At 47.7% G+C, this 16155-nt stretch overlaps 1 protein-coding gene across 3 annotated transcripts in view; it reads left to right on the top strand.

Moving 5' to 3' along the window:
• Positions 1 to 733: 733 nt before the first annotated feature.
• LOC100770570 (solute carrier family 2, facilitated glucose transporter member 3) overlaps positions 734 to 16155 on the top strand; it is a 58664-nt gene continuing 43242 nt past the window's right edge. Inside the window, exons 1-2 of one of the 3 annotated variants that reach the window (XM_035448848.1) lie at positions 734 to 1201; positions 3220 to 3297. In XM_035448848.1, coding sequence (XP_035304739.1) covers positions 3277 to 3297 — 21 coding nt within the window. In that variant the 5' untranslated portion in view covers positions 734 to 1201; positions 3220 to 3276. Of the gene's footprint in view, positions 1257 to 1485; positions 1558 to 3219; positions 3298 to 16155 lie in introns of those variants that run through there. The other 2 variants (XM_027428799.2, XM_035448849.1) reach the window with 2 other exon arrangements.

Here is a 16155-nt window from a genome sequence, read left to right as displayed (position 1 = left end):
CACTTGGGAGGCAGATCACAGAGGATCTCTGCAAGTTCAAGGCCAGCCTGGTCTACAGAGTGAGTTCTGGGACAGCCAAGACTGTTACACAGAGAAACCCTGTCTCGAAAAAAAAAAAAAAGTATATGTCTCTTGACTGAATTCTTTCTTTCAAGAACACAAGAACCAAGTTAGTATGATGGCTCAGTAGAAAAAGGCACTTACTGCCCTGGCTGATGATCTGAGTTCAATACCCAGAACCCATCTGGTGAGAGGAGAAAACCAATTCCCACAATTTGTCCTCTGACCTCCACGTGCTGCCCACCTCGCAAAAGAAAAAGAAAACTGCAACGAAAAATTTTAAATAAGAGCCAAAGACCTTGTAACAAGTATTCTAAAACCTATTTTTTGGCTTGCATAGAATTTCTGTTGAATACATACAACAGAATCGCTGGGTGATACGGTGTAGACCTATGTTCTGTTTAGATATATACTGCCAGTTTTCCAAAGTGGGCTTTTGTTTGTTTCCCATTTATCTGATTATATACCCATGAACAATGTATGAAATAGATGTGATGGTTCATGCCTGTAATTCAGCACTGAGGCAGGAGGACTAACCCTGAAAAAGCCAAAACCAGGGCTGGAGGGATGGCTCGGCTGGTAAGAGTGCTTGGTGATCTTCCGGAATTATGATTTTATTATTTATTTATTTATCTATCTATCTATAGACAGTTGCTCTGTGTAGCCTTGGCTTTCCTGGAACTCACTCTGTAGACCAGGCTGGCCTTGAACTCAGAGATCAGCCTGCTTCTGCCAACCGAATGCTGGGATTCATGGAGTGTACTACCAGTGTCGGGTTCACGGGTCCCTGCTCGGGGTCCCTCGCAGTCCTGTTTTTCCGCCTCCCTAACCTAGTCGTGTGCTCTGCTGAGTACCTGCCCAACACACCAAGGCGGGCAGCAGACCTTTAGGACCCCAAAGCACCACCAAACGCCCACAGTCATTTCAGGGACGAGGGCGAACACGTTGGTTTTGCACCTCTGTGCGCGGTCCCGGGGACGCGGAGGCGCGAGGGGCTCTTAAAGCAGCGATGCCACCAGACTCTTAACGGCGGCGCGGAGGATGGCGGGGCCCAGGACGGTTACCCCGTGAAGGCTCGGGCGCTGGCACGTTCCGGACGCTCCCGAGGGCCCCAGACTGCGGCTGGTCGGTTGGTGGCCAGGTGAGCAGCAGGGCACGGGCGGCCCGCCGCCCCGGAGGGGACCCTTTCCTCCCCGGTAAGTGGAGCGTGAGGGGCGGACGAAGCGAGCAGCGGGCGCCGGGCGGCGAGCGGCGCCGGCGGGCGAGCGGTGCCCGGCGGGCGAGCGGGTGCCCGCGGGCGGCGGCGGGCGGGCGGGCGGGCACGTTTTCTTCCGTCAACGGACCCTTCGGAACGGAAAGCCGGCTGGCGACGGCGCGGGGCTAACGGCCGTGGCGGCGGCGGCGGCGGCGGCGGCGCTGTCAATCCGGCGCGGTGCCCGGGGCAGAGCGGGACGCAGGCGGTTGGGTGGAGCTCGGCGCCGAGCTGCTGCGGGGATGGTGGGTGAGAGGCGGGAGGTCGCGGTGGGTGGAGGGTGGAGGCTGCCCTGGCGTCGCCCCCATCGGTGGTCCATGAGCTCCCGCTGCATCCCAGGGCCCTCCAACCTAGCGCACGGGCCAAACGCCGGCCCTCCTGGATGGACCTCGGCATCCTAGCCCAGACTGATGGGTAGACAGCGTAGACCATAGCGGGGAAATGTTTGTAAGAGCGGGGGGATGGAAACTACAGCCTTGGTCACGTCAGGAAGGAGATAGGCCACCGAGCTACGTCCCCAGCCTTGTTACTTTTGGGGGACCGAGGCTGTGACCTTGAACATCCTTGTAGCCCAGGCTGGATTGGAACTTGAGGTCCTCCTGAATCAGGCCCCAGGGTGCCTAGAATTACAGGCCCCTGCCATCAGGCCTGTGAATCTTCTCAAGGGAAATGTAAACGGCTGAAGGAATCGGGCTGGAGCGAGTGCGGGGTAGAGAGAGTGGTTTGTCCGCAGGGACCTTGCTGAGAGTATCTTCGCAGAGAGCCGAGAGCGAGCCTCTGGTGAATCCAAGCAGAACTGGACTGCGGAGAGGGAACTGACATTGTGTTAGTCGTGAAAGACGCCTGCCAGGGTCTGAAAACCGGCTTTTTCTTAGCAAAGGAAGGGTTATTCCGTCATCAAGTGGCTTAACCCTGTTTGAGAAGGGATGAAAAGCCAACTGCCCTGGGCAAAATGGTGTTAGTTTCTCAATTAGTTAATCAATTTAACATTTTTTTCTTTTAATGCAGTATGGGGGATCGAACACAGGCTAGGCCAGTGTTCCCTTGCTCAGCTATAGCTCTCACCCCCCACCTTTTGAGACAGGATCTTACTGCATTGCTCAGGCTGCTCTTGACCACTATGGTCTTGTTTCCTTATCTTTAAATGTTTTTTCACATGGTGGGATTTATTCAGTGTGTGTGTGTGTGTGTGTGACCTCGTGGATGTGTCAGTCAAAGGACAGCTTGTAGGATTTGGTTCCTTCCTTCCACTATTGGGCTCCAGGGATGAAATTCAGGTTGTCAGTCAGTCTTGGCAGCAAACACCCTCACCCACTGAACCATCTTGCTGGTCCTGGCACCTCACTTTTAAGGAAAAGTATATTTATTTGGATTACAAGGACAATGTGAGGTTTTTTTAAAAAAAATTTTGCTTTTCCAACACATAACGTACATGCAGGACTTCCTGCTCATTCTGCAGACAGGGAAACTGTTAGTTGGTGCCAGAATAATGGCTCAAAATCTAGAGGTTTTGTTTTGTTTTGTTTTGTTTTTGGCTTTTCGAGACAGGGCTTTGGAGCCTATCCTGGCACTCGCTCTGGAGACCAGGCTGGCCTCGAACTCATAGAGATCTGCCTGCCTCTGCCTCCCAAGTGCTGGGATTAAAGGCGTGTTTGGCCACCAACGTCTGGCCAAAATCCAGAGGTTTTTTAACACACTCAGCTGTCTTTTTCTTTCCTCTACCCAGAGGCCTTCACTGTTAGCCCTCCCCCACCCCTGGCCATTGATCAAGGATCCCATTAGAATGTATGGAAATTCATCTCCCACTATCCTAGTGCTCAGTAGTCCAGAAGCTAAGTCACAGGCTGTCCTCTCAGGGACCCCAATTAAACAGAATAAATAACTAACGAACCAATTATGATTTACAGGAAGCTGTGCCTTGAAGAGAAATTTGAAGAAGGGTCCAGTCTCACTACGATAGAGAGATGGAGACCAATAAACAGAGCGTGAGTAATAGGGATTAATGTCCCGTTGGCATCAAACTGGTGTGCTCCTGTTGGTAATCTCAGTGCTGACCTCTTTCTGATCTTTTCTTGTCTTGATAATAATGTAAGGTATATAAGTGCTCACAGGAGCCCATTACTGCGTTAGCCCTGTCACTACCAGGGCCTTAGGTTTTTTTCCCTTGAACATTTTAATGGTCATCCTGAGGAAAGCAGTTGTCTCCTTAAGCATGCTTTCCACGTTAAGGCATGGAAATTAGCCAGTGATTTATTTTGTGTCGTTGTTAACATACATTATTTGTAAAAAGAAAAACAGGATTCGTTATGATTTCATGTGTATATATACTGTTTTAGATGATGCCATAATATTCACTACCCCCCTTTTTTTTACTTTGCTCCCTCTCTCGCTCCAATAGTCTCCCTTTCATTTTCATACTTTTTTTTTTTTAATATGGGATACTTGGAAGATTTGTATGCTGTCCTTGCGTAAGGGACAATCTCAGTCAAATTAGTATATAAACTACAGAAGTGACCATAGTGGTCTCTTTTTTTTCCCCTGCCTCATCTTTATTGAATATTATAATTGGATTTGTTAATTGTGAAAGCTTGCTAGGTGGTGGTGGCGCAAACTTTAATCCCAGACAGAAGCAGATGGATCTCTGTGAGTTCAGTTCGAGGCCAGCCTGGTCTACAATTTGAGTTCCAGGACATCGAGAAACTCTGTCTCAAAAAAAAGGGGGGTGGGGTGGGGGAGCTTGGCATTAGCTTAGGTTTGTTTTTAAATAGCTCTTATAACTTAAATTAACCAATTTCTATCAATCTACGTTGTCACTACTGCCCATTCCTGCTTTCTCTGTGTCTCCTGTGTGTCTCTCTCTCTTTCTCTTCCTGGCTCATGCCTAGATTCCTCCTCCTACTTCCTCTCTCTTGCTGGAAAGTCCCTCCTGTACCTCCTGTCTAGCTATTGGTCATTCATCTTTTTTTTATCAATCACAGCAATACATGGTCACACAGTGTGCAAATATCCCACATATAGTATATGTGACTTTTCTCAGGAAGATGTGAACCCATGACAGACCAAAGAATTGACTCCACTCAGATCTAGCTTGGTGAACACAGAGTTTATTGATGTCACTTAACAGGAGTATGGCTAGGGAATGACTTATCCACCCATGGATGACTCAAATGTGGCAGCTGCATCACCAAAAGTACACCAGCATGGGTGAGCACTCATTGAAGATGCGTCATTGGAATTCCCTGTACAGCTTGCAGGCAGCTTACCCACCCTTTACCCCATCCCCCACCCCCGCCAGCAATTGCTTGAGTGACCTCAGGGGGGCCCTTGTGAACTTCCTTAGCCTCCTACTGGCAAGCTTTCGACCCCCCTCTCTCCTCCCTGAAAGGCGTGCCTCAAACTGGAAGACACATACCCAGGTGGATTGACTCTACAACTAAGTGTTCCTCCATGAGCAGACAACGCCGCTCACAGGATCTGAGAGGTGAAGACAGTATAAATCTATTCACAGAGACTGAGAGAAGCCAAAGGCTGGAGGAAGAATCAGTGCCTGGAATTTATGGCACAAACAGTACATCAATTTCCCTGGCAAGAGAAACTAGCTTTGTTTGTGCCAGTGAGGTTCAGAAGAGCTGGCAGGACTCGTGGTGATGACTAAGTCTGGGTTCCACAGCAAGTAGGGGGTGTGCCAGAGGGAGGAATGCTTTGTGAACTGTCCGTCGGGCAGTGCCACGGACATGAGTGGGTGCTCAGTGACCATTAGCCTCTTCTACCAGGGCAGATTGGGGGGCAGTGATCATAAGCCTTGTCTACCAGGGCAGGTGAGGCGGGGGCAGTGTCAGGATGTTGGCTTTCAGTGGGAGATCCCTTTTTTAATGTGTTTGTTTTCATCACTAACCAAAAGCATGGCTGCTCTGTATTCTCCGCACCCCCCTGCCCCATTCCCCACCAAGCTCTCCTTCCAGCAGGTCCGGAGGCTGTGGCTCCCCCTCACACTGTTTATTGAATAATTAAGCTTATATATTTAAGACAATGTGTTACTCTGGTTTTCCATTTCAAAAGTTGTATGCTACCATGGGAACAAAGCAAGTCCAAGGCTAACCTATGCTACCCAGTCTCAGAAAGAAAAAGAAACTGTATAAGCCACCCTATTTCTCTTATTTTGAGGCTTCCCGATTATGCCAACCTTATATTAAGGTAACACACATCATTGTTCGAGTCAGGATCTCATTATGTAACTCAGGATGGCCTCAAAGTCACTATCCTCTCACTGCCTCACTCCACAATATTGAGATATTGTGTGTGCCACCATGCCCTCTCCATTCTTGTTTTATGTTTCAAAGAAATATATATATATATATATATATATATATATATATATATAGTGTGTGTGTGTGTGTGTGTGTTAAACTTACAGTAATATAAAAGTTAAGGGAAAGAGTCCTTTTGACATTTTGTGGGAATTAAGGTTAAGTAAAGGTTAAAGTGTTTGTTGGTGCTATTACTAGCAATTAAAAATAGTGATTTTACTATATTTATAGCTATTTGTGGACAGGGTTGCACATGTGCCCTGTGAATACATGGAGGTCAAAAGGTCATTTTCAGAAGTTGATTCTTTTTTAGTGTGTGGGTCTCAGGGATTGAACTCAGGTCATCAGGCTTAGTAGCAGGCACTTTTACCAAATGAGCATCACACTTGCGCTGGTTTACTTTTGACAACGCGCGATACGAGCTGAAAGTGTGTCCAATATCACACTAGCATCAAGGTCAAAAACTGAGAACTCAAGATGAACCAAGAGTAATGGGTTCAATGCATAGTGAGGAAAAGAAGCTGTAATCCACCTGTTGGAATTTTTAGTTGAGAAGGAAATATCAATTTAGAAAAGTTAAAAACAAAAATGTTCTAACATCCTTGCTCCTCAGACCCTCTATAATTCCTTATAATGATATGCTGGTGAAGAGCATGGAAATAGTCACTCCAAAGCATCATTTCCATAAATGAATCAGACCCGCTGTCTGTTCCTTTTACATTTTTTTTAAGGCTTGTTTATTTATTTATCATGTATACAGTGCCTGTCAGAAGAGGGCACCAGATCACACTACAGATGGCTGTGAGCCACCATGTGGTTGCTGGGAATTGAACTCAGGGCCTCTGGGAGAGCAGTCAGTGCTCTTAACCCCTGAGCCATCTCTCCAGCCCCTCCTTTTACATTTTTTATTACGTTTTGTTTATTTAAGTGTCTGTGGAGCAGCGTGTGCATGGCACACTAGTGGAGGTCTGAGGGCAACTTGTGAAGGAACTCTTTCCTCTCCTTCTATCCCTGAGTCCCTGGGATGGAGCCTGGGCTGTCACACTTGGTGGCAGCAAGGGCTTTAACCTAACGAGCCATCTTGTGGGCCCTGTTCTTCCTTTCCTGCTTTATTTTGTTTTGAGATGAGGTCTCATGTATCTCAGGCTGGCCTCAAACTCTCTATAGCTGGGAACAACTTTGAACTTCTGATCCTTCTGCCTCTACCTCTCAACCCAGTGCCGGGACTCCAGGTGAGAGACACCACATCCGTTAATGCAGGGGGGGGGGGGGATTGAACCACGGGCAGCATTCTACCTTCTGAGCCACATCTCCAGCTCCATACTGGTCTTTTATTCAGGCTTCTTTTCTCTAATAAAACCACTGAGGGAATATTAAATAACCCCCTCTCCCGACTCATTTCTTTGAAGGGTTCATTTATTCATCTAGTTGTTTTCAAGTGGCTTTTTGTTTTATGTTTTTATTTTCTTTTTCTTCTTTCCTCTTCCTTTTTTTTTCCCCCCTCATTTTTCCCCTCATCAGACTACTGATTCCTGGAACTGTCTTCACGGAATTTACATTCCAGTTCAGGACATGAGCAAGTCCAAGACGGAAAATCAGTCAGGATAACAATATAGAAATGGGAGAGAGCCGGGCGTTGGTGGCGCACACCTTTAATCCCAGCACTCGGGAGGCAGAGGCAGGCAGATCTCTGAGTTCGAGGCCAACCTGGTCTCCAGAGCAAGTGCCAGGATAGGCTCCAAAGCTACACAGAGAAACCCTGTCTTGAAAAAAACAAAAACAAAAACAAAACAAAACAAAACAAAAAAACAGAAATGGGAGGGAAGAAGGGAGGTGAGTTTGCTCATTTTTGATACTGTGACCTGGTTGTGGAAAGCCTCTTCAGGAAGAATTGGAGCAGAAACAGAACGTCCAGGAGCCAGCCATGAGGCAATCTGGAGTTACTCATACAAAAGAAACTGTGTAAAGATCCTGGGATAGGGGCTGGAGAGATGGTTCAGAGGTTAAGAGCACTGGCTGCTCTTCCGGAGGTCCTGAGTTCAATTCCCAGCAACCACATGGTGGCTCACAGCCATCTTTAATGAGATCTGGTGCCCTCATCTGGCATGCAGGCATACATGCAGACAGAACACTGTGTGATAAATAAATAAATTTAAAAGGAAAAAAAAAAAAGATCCTGGGGTATAAAGGCTTCTCAGACTACAGCTGGAGTGAATATATTCTACTGTATAGATTCTAGGAGTGGATGGATCATGCTCTGTGGGCCATGTAGTTTTGGTTACCACTGTTTTGCAGCTCTGGATGCTGCAGCCTCCAAAGCAGTCAAACATATTGTGTGATGAATGGTCATGGCTGCCGCACACTGAAGCCTTATTTATCAAAACAGGTGAGACTGGACAGTAAAAGCAGAAGTCAGCCAGGCCAGACAGGGCTATGTAGTGAGACTTTGTCTCCAAAAAAAGTACAATACAGTTTGTGCTCCAAGGACACTTGCCACCGATCCCTGGAACCCACATGGTGGAAGGGGAGACCCAGTTCCAGAAAGTTTTCCTCTGACCTCCACATGTGTGCTGAGGCTCTTGAGCACAGAGCATACATACGTGTTTAAAAACAGAAAGGTGGCTGCACCCCCTGACTACACTGAAAACCACTGCACTGTGTACTCTGTGTGTGAGTGCATCTCAACGGAGCCGTGACGGTGGATGTGTACATGTGTGTACGTGTGTATGTCATGTGCAGTCAGAGTCCAGAAGAGGTCACCGCATCCCCTGGAGCTGGAGGTACATTTGAGGCCCTGTGTCAAAACAAAAAGTATAAGGAGGCCTAGGGACGTGGCCCAGTGGTAGAATGCTTGCCTGGCACATGCAAGGCCCCAGAGCAGAGGTTCTCGCCCTTCCTAATGCTACAACCCTTTAATGCCAATCACATGCTGTGGTGACCCCGCTGCTACTTTATAGCTGCAGTTTTGCTGTGTGAAATGATTTGTTATGAGTTGTAAATATCTGATATGCAAGCCCTGCAGGAGGATTATTTGACCCCAAGGGGTCAGAACCCAGAGGTTGAGAGCCACTGCCTCAGACTAAACAAAACACTGGCAAGGAGGTTACTCCGGTTTACCAAGAAGAAGAGCTGGGGGAAGCAGCCCACCAAGGTGTTGTCTAAGTTTTTGATCTGAATATGACAGACTGCCCACGGAGGAGTTTTGAAATGGGAGAAATGAGTTCAAAGTTATCTTCTAAGAGATCACATTGGCTGTTGTTTGGAGAACAGACCATGTGAAGGTGAACAAGGAAACAGAGATACGTTACCCCAGGACCCACAGGGTAGAGAGAAGATGACTTGAGCCAGTGTGGCTAGGCTAAGGGAAGTGGTAAGATTCCATAGGAAGGATGAGCTAATGGACTTGACAAGGGGGCAAAGGTTATCCAGATGTCGGACTGACCCCTCTTTGGGGGCGGCCATTCCCAGTGGGGGAACTAGATTAAGGACCAGAGAGAGTAGACTAGGGCTAGACCCCTGAGCTCTCCTGATTCCAATCAGATGTCCAGGTGAAGAAATAGCAGAACCGCAGTCCAGAGGTGAGGCCCAAATCAGAGACCCAATTTGGTCGGATATTGAAAGCCAAATTGAAACTGTTGGGAGTTGGAGAGAAGAAGAAAGGTGTGAAGCCTGATCTTTAAGGACATGGCAGTGTTTAGGAATGCTGAGAAAAAGACAGCGGGATGATGCAGAAACCAAGACAGTGGCGGCTTCAAAGCCAGAACCTGGAGATCACCCCTATGACGCCAATGCTCAGGAGGCTGAGGGGGAGGGTCACTGTGAGAGTGAGCCAGCCTGGGCTGCAGAGTAAGTTCCAGGTTATCTTGGGCTACAGAAGTACACACACACACACACACACACACACACACACACACACACCACACACACACAGGCAAGCAGAGAAACTAAAGGGCCTTCCGGGTAGGTTCAATGTGTGTGGAGCTATGGAGATTAAGAATGCAGTTTAAGAGCTAAGCAGAGGAGCCAGGGTGGGAGGTGGTAGGACTTGCACAGCATTTACCAAGTCCTGTGTTTGGTCCCCAGCACCATGGAAACAGAGGGTGGTGGCACACACCAGCAATCCCAGCACTTGGGAGGTGGAGGCAGAAAGATCACAAGTTCAAGGACATCCACTACCACATAACAAGTTTGAGGCTGGCCTGGGCTACTTCAGATCCCATCTTAAAACAGGGAGCAGGGAGAAAGAACAGAGAGGTGACCATTACTGAATGTGTTAAGGTGGAGTTTGCGGTGACCTTGGTACGGGTGTAACAACAGAGGATGTCTCAGGAAATGTTACTTCAGAGCCTCCGTGGTGGAGCACTTGTTCAGCATTTGTGAGGCTCAGGGTCCATCCTTGGCACTGCAAAATAAAGAGGAAGGAATATGGGGTGCTGTCTAGCGGGTGGGGTCAAGAGGAGACTTGCTGCTTTGATCCTCAGGAAGGAACTGTGCCTCCTGGGGATTCTTTAATTCTTTAACACTCAACACCCCACTTGCTCTTACAGGCTGATAGAGCCCCTCCAGCTTCTCACCGCCACACAAATATCCGCTCTTCTGAGTTCCGTGGCCTTAAGACGAGTCTTAAAAAGAAAAAGAACCTTTTCATTCCAGAAGAGTCAGTTTCCAGACAGGATTGTTGGGTAGAGAAGAGGAAGAGGGTCCAGCTATCCAGGGAAGGAGTGGCATGTGCTGGCGCAGGTGACAGTTTATCTGTTTGGCAGGAAGCTGGGAGTGTGTGTGTGGAGTTAGAAGCAGAAGATGCCTTAGTGAAGACCGATGGTTTCTCTTATTTTGCTTCTATTTTCTCAGTGAACTAGTAAGTTGGGGCACCCGGCTGAGAGTCGAAAGGGAAGAAGAGATGTTGGGGATTTAGCAGAGAAAGAGTGGAAAGGCTGGGCCTGCTTGATGATGATGAGTGTGTCCTTGCTTGCATGGATAATGTCTTCCTTCAGTGCCCGGGAAAGGAAGGAATTGGAGAATTCTGAAGGCGGGGGTGAGGGTCAGAAACCGTGTAAGGATGAGATAATCACAGGCAGGCAGGGAAAATGCTGGTTTTGAAGGAGCTGTCCTGTTCGCCCACGGCCGTCCGCCTCCGGGTCCTGTTGCTAGGATGCCAACCAGTAGCATCCTAGGAATCACAAGACCTGTTTGACAGCATGCCACCAGGTGGCGGTGTAGATCTCTGCAGCTCCGGTACTGACTGCTTTTATGATTCAGAATTCACCTACGTGAGCTGAGACCGTGCCTTGTGAACTGTTTTTAATTAGACCAGAAGACAAAGCCTTAAGGAGAAGAGAACCTAAATAGAACGTATTTAGGGTACGGTTGAGGGAGGGAGTGAGAGGAAAGGCAGCTGCCTGGGGATGGAGAGATGGGAGCAGGGGCCTTTAGAATTTAGAAAGCCAAGATCTATCAGGCTTCTGACACTTGTTAGTTGAGTTGGGGGTTTAAAGACAAGGAAAAACACCTGTGAAACCAGAGGTGGTCGGGCACTGAAAATTAGGGTTGACCTGACAGGCTTCAACACAGACCTCCTCAGAGGCGTGATTGGGAAGGCTCTCAGATGAGAGCACAGGAGCCCCCCACCCCACCCCCCAGGTCAGGTGTTGGTGACAGAACCACCAAGGGAAAACATACTGTAACGGTCCTTCGGTTTGGATGGTTTGCAGATGAGGGCCAACAAATACTCAAATTTGCGGTTCGATCCTTCCGAGATTGTACAAGAGATGATGTCCATCAGAACTGAGCCAGGGCTGAAGCTGGAGTTACATTACACATGCTGACAGAATATCTGAGAAAACACTGAAGTGAGGAAAGATTTATTCTCTCATGGCTCCAGGATTGTGGTCCACTATCACGTGGTTCCAGGGCCACTGTTAAGCTGGGTGCATGGGATGGAGGAAAGTGCCTCAGGTCCAGGGAATTATATATCCTTCAAAGGGATGCCTGCAACTGGGCCCTGCCTTCTGCTCTCTACCCGCCACCATCCACATCACTATCAAGCTATGAACCCATCTGTGGATTATTCCACTGAGAAGGTCAGATCCCCAGTGATTCTTCCCAGAGGCCTATTAGTTCTCAACCAAACCTTTTAACATACGAGCCTTTGGGGTTGAGATCATATCCAAACCGCAACAGTCGCTAAAATAAAGTATTTTATTTCATTAAGGTAATGTAGCCTCGGTGGCTAAAGGGAGGGCCCAAAGGGAGAGCAGGAGACTTGCAGGCTGCTGCACAGGGTGTTAAGCAGACGAGGGGGTCACTGAAAGAAAAATAGGAGCAATGAATAGGAGCAATGAAAAAATAGGAGCACTGAAACCAAAAATGATGAAACCCCTGCTTGCCTTTGTCACACAGTTTTAAGTTAGCATCTGTTTTCTTTTTATTTATATTATGTGTATGGGTGTTTTGTCCGAATGTGTGTTTGTGTACCAAGTGCACGCTCGTTGCCCATGTGGCCAGAAGAGGGTGCACTGTCTTCGTGCAAAGTAGGAAAAGGTGCTTTCCTGAGGAACAGGGTTTCTAGGGCAACCTCTGTGCAAAGACCTACACAAGGCTCCAGCCTCCACTCATTCCCCAAACTAAAGTGTCATATGTAAAGGCCATTGTAGACTTTTACGATGCTGGGGAGACAAAAACCTTGGGAGTAGAGATGGCTCATTCCAGTTTGCAGAGCTACAAACACAAAGCCATTGTTCCTGGGCAAGCCCATGAGCCAAATAGACTCCTGTGTGGGAAAAGCCTGGCTTCCTATTTTATTTTAAATATTATGTTAATGGATGCTTCTATGCCACCCATCTCACTTTTATTTGTTCATTTATTTGTCTGCTGATGTTGCATGTATGTATGTGTTTGTGTGTGAGGTCCCAGGGCACATGTGGTGGTCAGAGGACAGCCAGCATTATGCAGTCTGTTCTCTCCCTCCTCCTAACTTGTTGTGGGTGCTGACCCATCTCTCCCGTCCCCAACCATCTTGCTTCTTGAGTCTGAAAAAGACAGATATGCTGTGAAACATCCATTTAAAGCTTCTTTACCAGGCGGTGCTCTTCAAGCTTTATTTAGCACAACTAAGAGACAAGTGGAAGGCTTATTGGAGGTTTCTCAGCCCTCCCATGACGAGAGTCTGGTTCACCACACCTGGGGTAAAAAAGTGTGAATTTGCACGTCTCACAGGATCGCTGGAGATGGTGATGTCATAGGGAAGATGACACAGTGAGCAGCAGCAAAGGAAAGAAGGTGCTGCCGCTTTGCTGATGTCCATCAGTGCTGTATTGAGTGTCCTAGTGCCCTGCCTATGAAACTTCTTTTCCACAGTAAGAGAAAGTAGGAAGGAAACAGAAGACAGACACACACACATACAGCATGAATCTTTTTTCTTTTGGTTTTTTGAGATAGGTTTTCTCTGTGTAGCTTTGGAGCCTATCCTGGCAATCACTCTGTAGACCAGGCTGGCCTTGAACTCACAGAGATCCGCCTGCCTCTGCCTCCCTAGTGCTGGGATTAAAGGTGTGTGCCACCAACGCCCGGCTATACATAAGGCATGAATCTTTTTTTTTTTTTTTTTTTTTTTTTTTTAAAGGGGGTCTAGAGAGCTGGCTCAGTGGTTAGGAGCGCTTGTTGCTCCTTCAGAGGACCCAGGTTCCTTAACTCCAGTTCCAGGGTATCTGACACCCTGTTCTGACTTCCAGGCACCAGGAATACGTGTAGTGCTCAGACACACAATAGGCAGAACATTCATGCCCATAAAATGAAATAAGTCTAAATAGTAATAAAAATCTCACACCTTTAATCCCAGCACTCTGGAGGCTGGTAGGCTCTCTGAGTTCAAGGCCAACCTGGTCTACAGAGTGAGCTCTGGGACAGCCAGGGCAACACAGAGAACCCCTGTCTCAAAAACCACCAACAACAAAAAGTAGCACTTGTGGACTAGAAGGGAGAGCAGTGAAGACTGTTGAGCATTAGGGGGTCGTCACAGCCTGACCAGGGAGCAGCCAGTATATTGCATGGCTGCTGTGGCTCTTTTTGCCCCCTGCTTTGTACTGAGAATTAAGCTTTTTTGTGCACACCAGACAGCCAAGCCTGCTACCACAGAAGCTTAGGCTAGCTCCCGTTGCCCATGTCTTGAGGCAGGAGATCCCTAGGTTACCCCGACTAGCCTTGAACTCATTATGTAGCCTAGGTTAGCCTCCAAGAAGATTCTCTGGAACCTTCAAAGAGGCTAGGATTGACTTGGGGGCAGGTATCACCACACCCAGCATTGATGTCTTAGTTTAGCTTTCTTTTTAAATTCCTAATGTTGTTGATCCAGCCACTGAGGGAGCAAAGGGAGCAGTCATCAAGAAAGCAAATAAAAACTGAAGTTGACATGGGTATCTGCAAAAGAATGTAGAGATGGATCACCCAGGGTCTGGGCAGAGTGTCAAAGGGGTTCCCCTTCAAAGAGATGTCATCGTCTTACTAGTCAAATGTTGCTCCATTGATTTCCCGAGCTGGTTTTGAAGAGAAATGTTTTGTGGGAACTCTGCCCACAGGATATGTTATTTCATGACTTGAGACTTCCTCTGTTCTGTGTGAGATTCAGAGCAATAACAACTCCACACTTTACACTCTGCAAAACACTTTAGCCTGCAGTGCTTAATTCCCCCATTAAGGCAATGCCTTCCATATTTTATAGATAAGATCGTCAAGGACAAAGGACAGCTTGACCATGGTCATGCAGTTGGGGATAGACCTTACACTTTATACAGTGAATTCTTTCTGGCATTTGAAGCTGCTCCATGGGAAGCCAGTTACTCCTGTGCACGATAGGGAACTACTGTGCAGCTAAATCACAATAACTCACTACTACTCTTTGAATATTACAGGACATTTCCTTTCCTGGTTATGTCTCCTCTGGTCCTATTGCTTCCCCTCCTCTTCTTGTCTACACCCTCTCCCGGACACCCTCCTTTGAGCACACAGATATTCCAAATCTCTCTTACGGTGTTATCTGTGGCTCCAACCTGGCTGAGACAAAGGTCAGCAAGAGTAGAAAAGCGATAAGGAACAGTCCAGCAAGCAGATCTGCTGAGATGTTTTCCTCAGGTTTGTTCCTACAGGAGGGCCAGCAGCCCTTGGCCACAGGGTTTCCAGGAGCAGAGGGCAGTTTAGAAACCTAGCAATAGCTTTATGCCTTAAGAACGTGTTATCTCTGTCTCTGTTGCTGTCTCTGTGCTTTGTTCTTTAATTCCACGGTGAATAGTGCCAGGACAGCCTTGTGGAAAGCAGCTGATGGATAACTGTCTATTGAATAAATACCCCAATGGCAGGTTCTCTGTTTCCTCCGCTCTGCCATGGCTGCTCCTGTGTCTTTTGTTTTCCATCTATAATGAGGCAAATGAAATCATGTGACCTTCTCACGAAGGCAGCCTCCTGAGTACTTGGATTAAAGGTCTATGCCACCATGCCTTGCTAGTGATCCTTCTAAAATTCAAATCTGGACACACTCTTGCCGTGTTAACCTGCTGGATATCTTAGTGATGAGACAAAGCCCAAATGTTCCTCACCTGCCGTACCTGGCCTGGCCAGCCATTTGTAACATATGTCCCCTTCTCACCTCTCAGCCTCTTATGCTGGATCAGAAAGCGCAGCACTCAGTTCAGTCCAGCAAGCTCGTGCCCTCGATGCCCCTGTAACCCAGAAAGCCGTTTTCTCCTACCCACACGCCTCTGGCAGAGTAACTACTGCTGAGCCTGCAGGGTTTTTGCAACATGCCTACTTGAAAAACTAGTCTTGAAACACTGGACCACTCATGGCCATCCTCTTGATTGATGGATTGACTACACCTTTCCTCCACATCTGCCATGCTGAACTACGAGGACTCAGTCTTGTTCAGCTCCAGGGGGTACCATTCATGAACTCCATTGTGTTCATACTCAGACAGGCTGCAGCCCTATTTGGTGTCTTCAAACTAGTTTACATGTCTTATAAATCTCCTATGGAAACAACAAAAACCAAGTGTGCTTGGCTTTACAATAAAAATACTAGAGAGCTGGCAAGGTGGCTCAGTGGCTGCTAAACAGGACAACCTGAGTTGGAACTCTAGGAACCACACGGTAGAAGAGAACCAGCTCCCACAAGCTGTCCTCTGAGCTCTACGCAGAGGCCATGGCATGTGTGTCCCCTCCAATAAGCAAACAAAGAAAGGAAATAATATAGTTTGTCTTAATCTCCCTCCTTACTGTCTGTCTAACCTGGTAACACAAACTACCCCTATACTCTATTTACTCGTGTGACTGGACTGGTTTTCCCAGCTTGAAATACATTTTTCTCTGATTCTCTCCTTCCACCATATGGGTTCCAGGGATTGAACTCAGGTTGTCAGGCTTGGTGGCAGCACCTCCACTCAGTGGTCCATCTCTTTTTCTTTTCCATACAGAGTCTCGTGTAGCCGGGACTAGTCTCAAACGTGTCTTGAACACTCGACCCTCCTGCCTCTACCTCCCAGTACCACAG

The sequence above is a fragment of the Cricetulus griseus genome, chromosome 8, assembly GCF_003668045.3.
Source record: "Cricetulus griseus strain 17A/GY chromosome 8, alternate assembly CriGri-PICRH-1.0, whole genome shotgun sequence".
Taxonomy (NCBI): Eukaryota; Metazoa; Chordata; class Mammalia; order Rodentia; family Cricetidae; genus Cricetulus; species Cricetulus griseus.
This window is presented reverse-complemented; position numbering and strand designations above follow the sequence as displayed.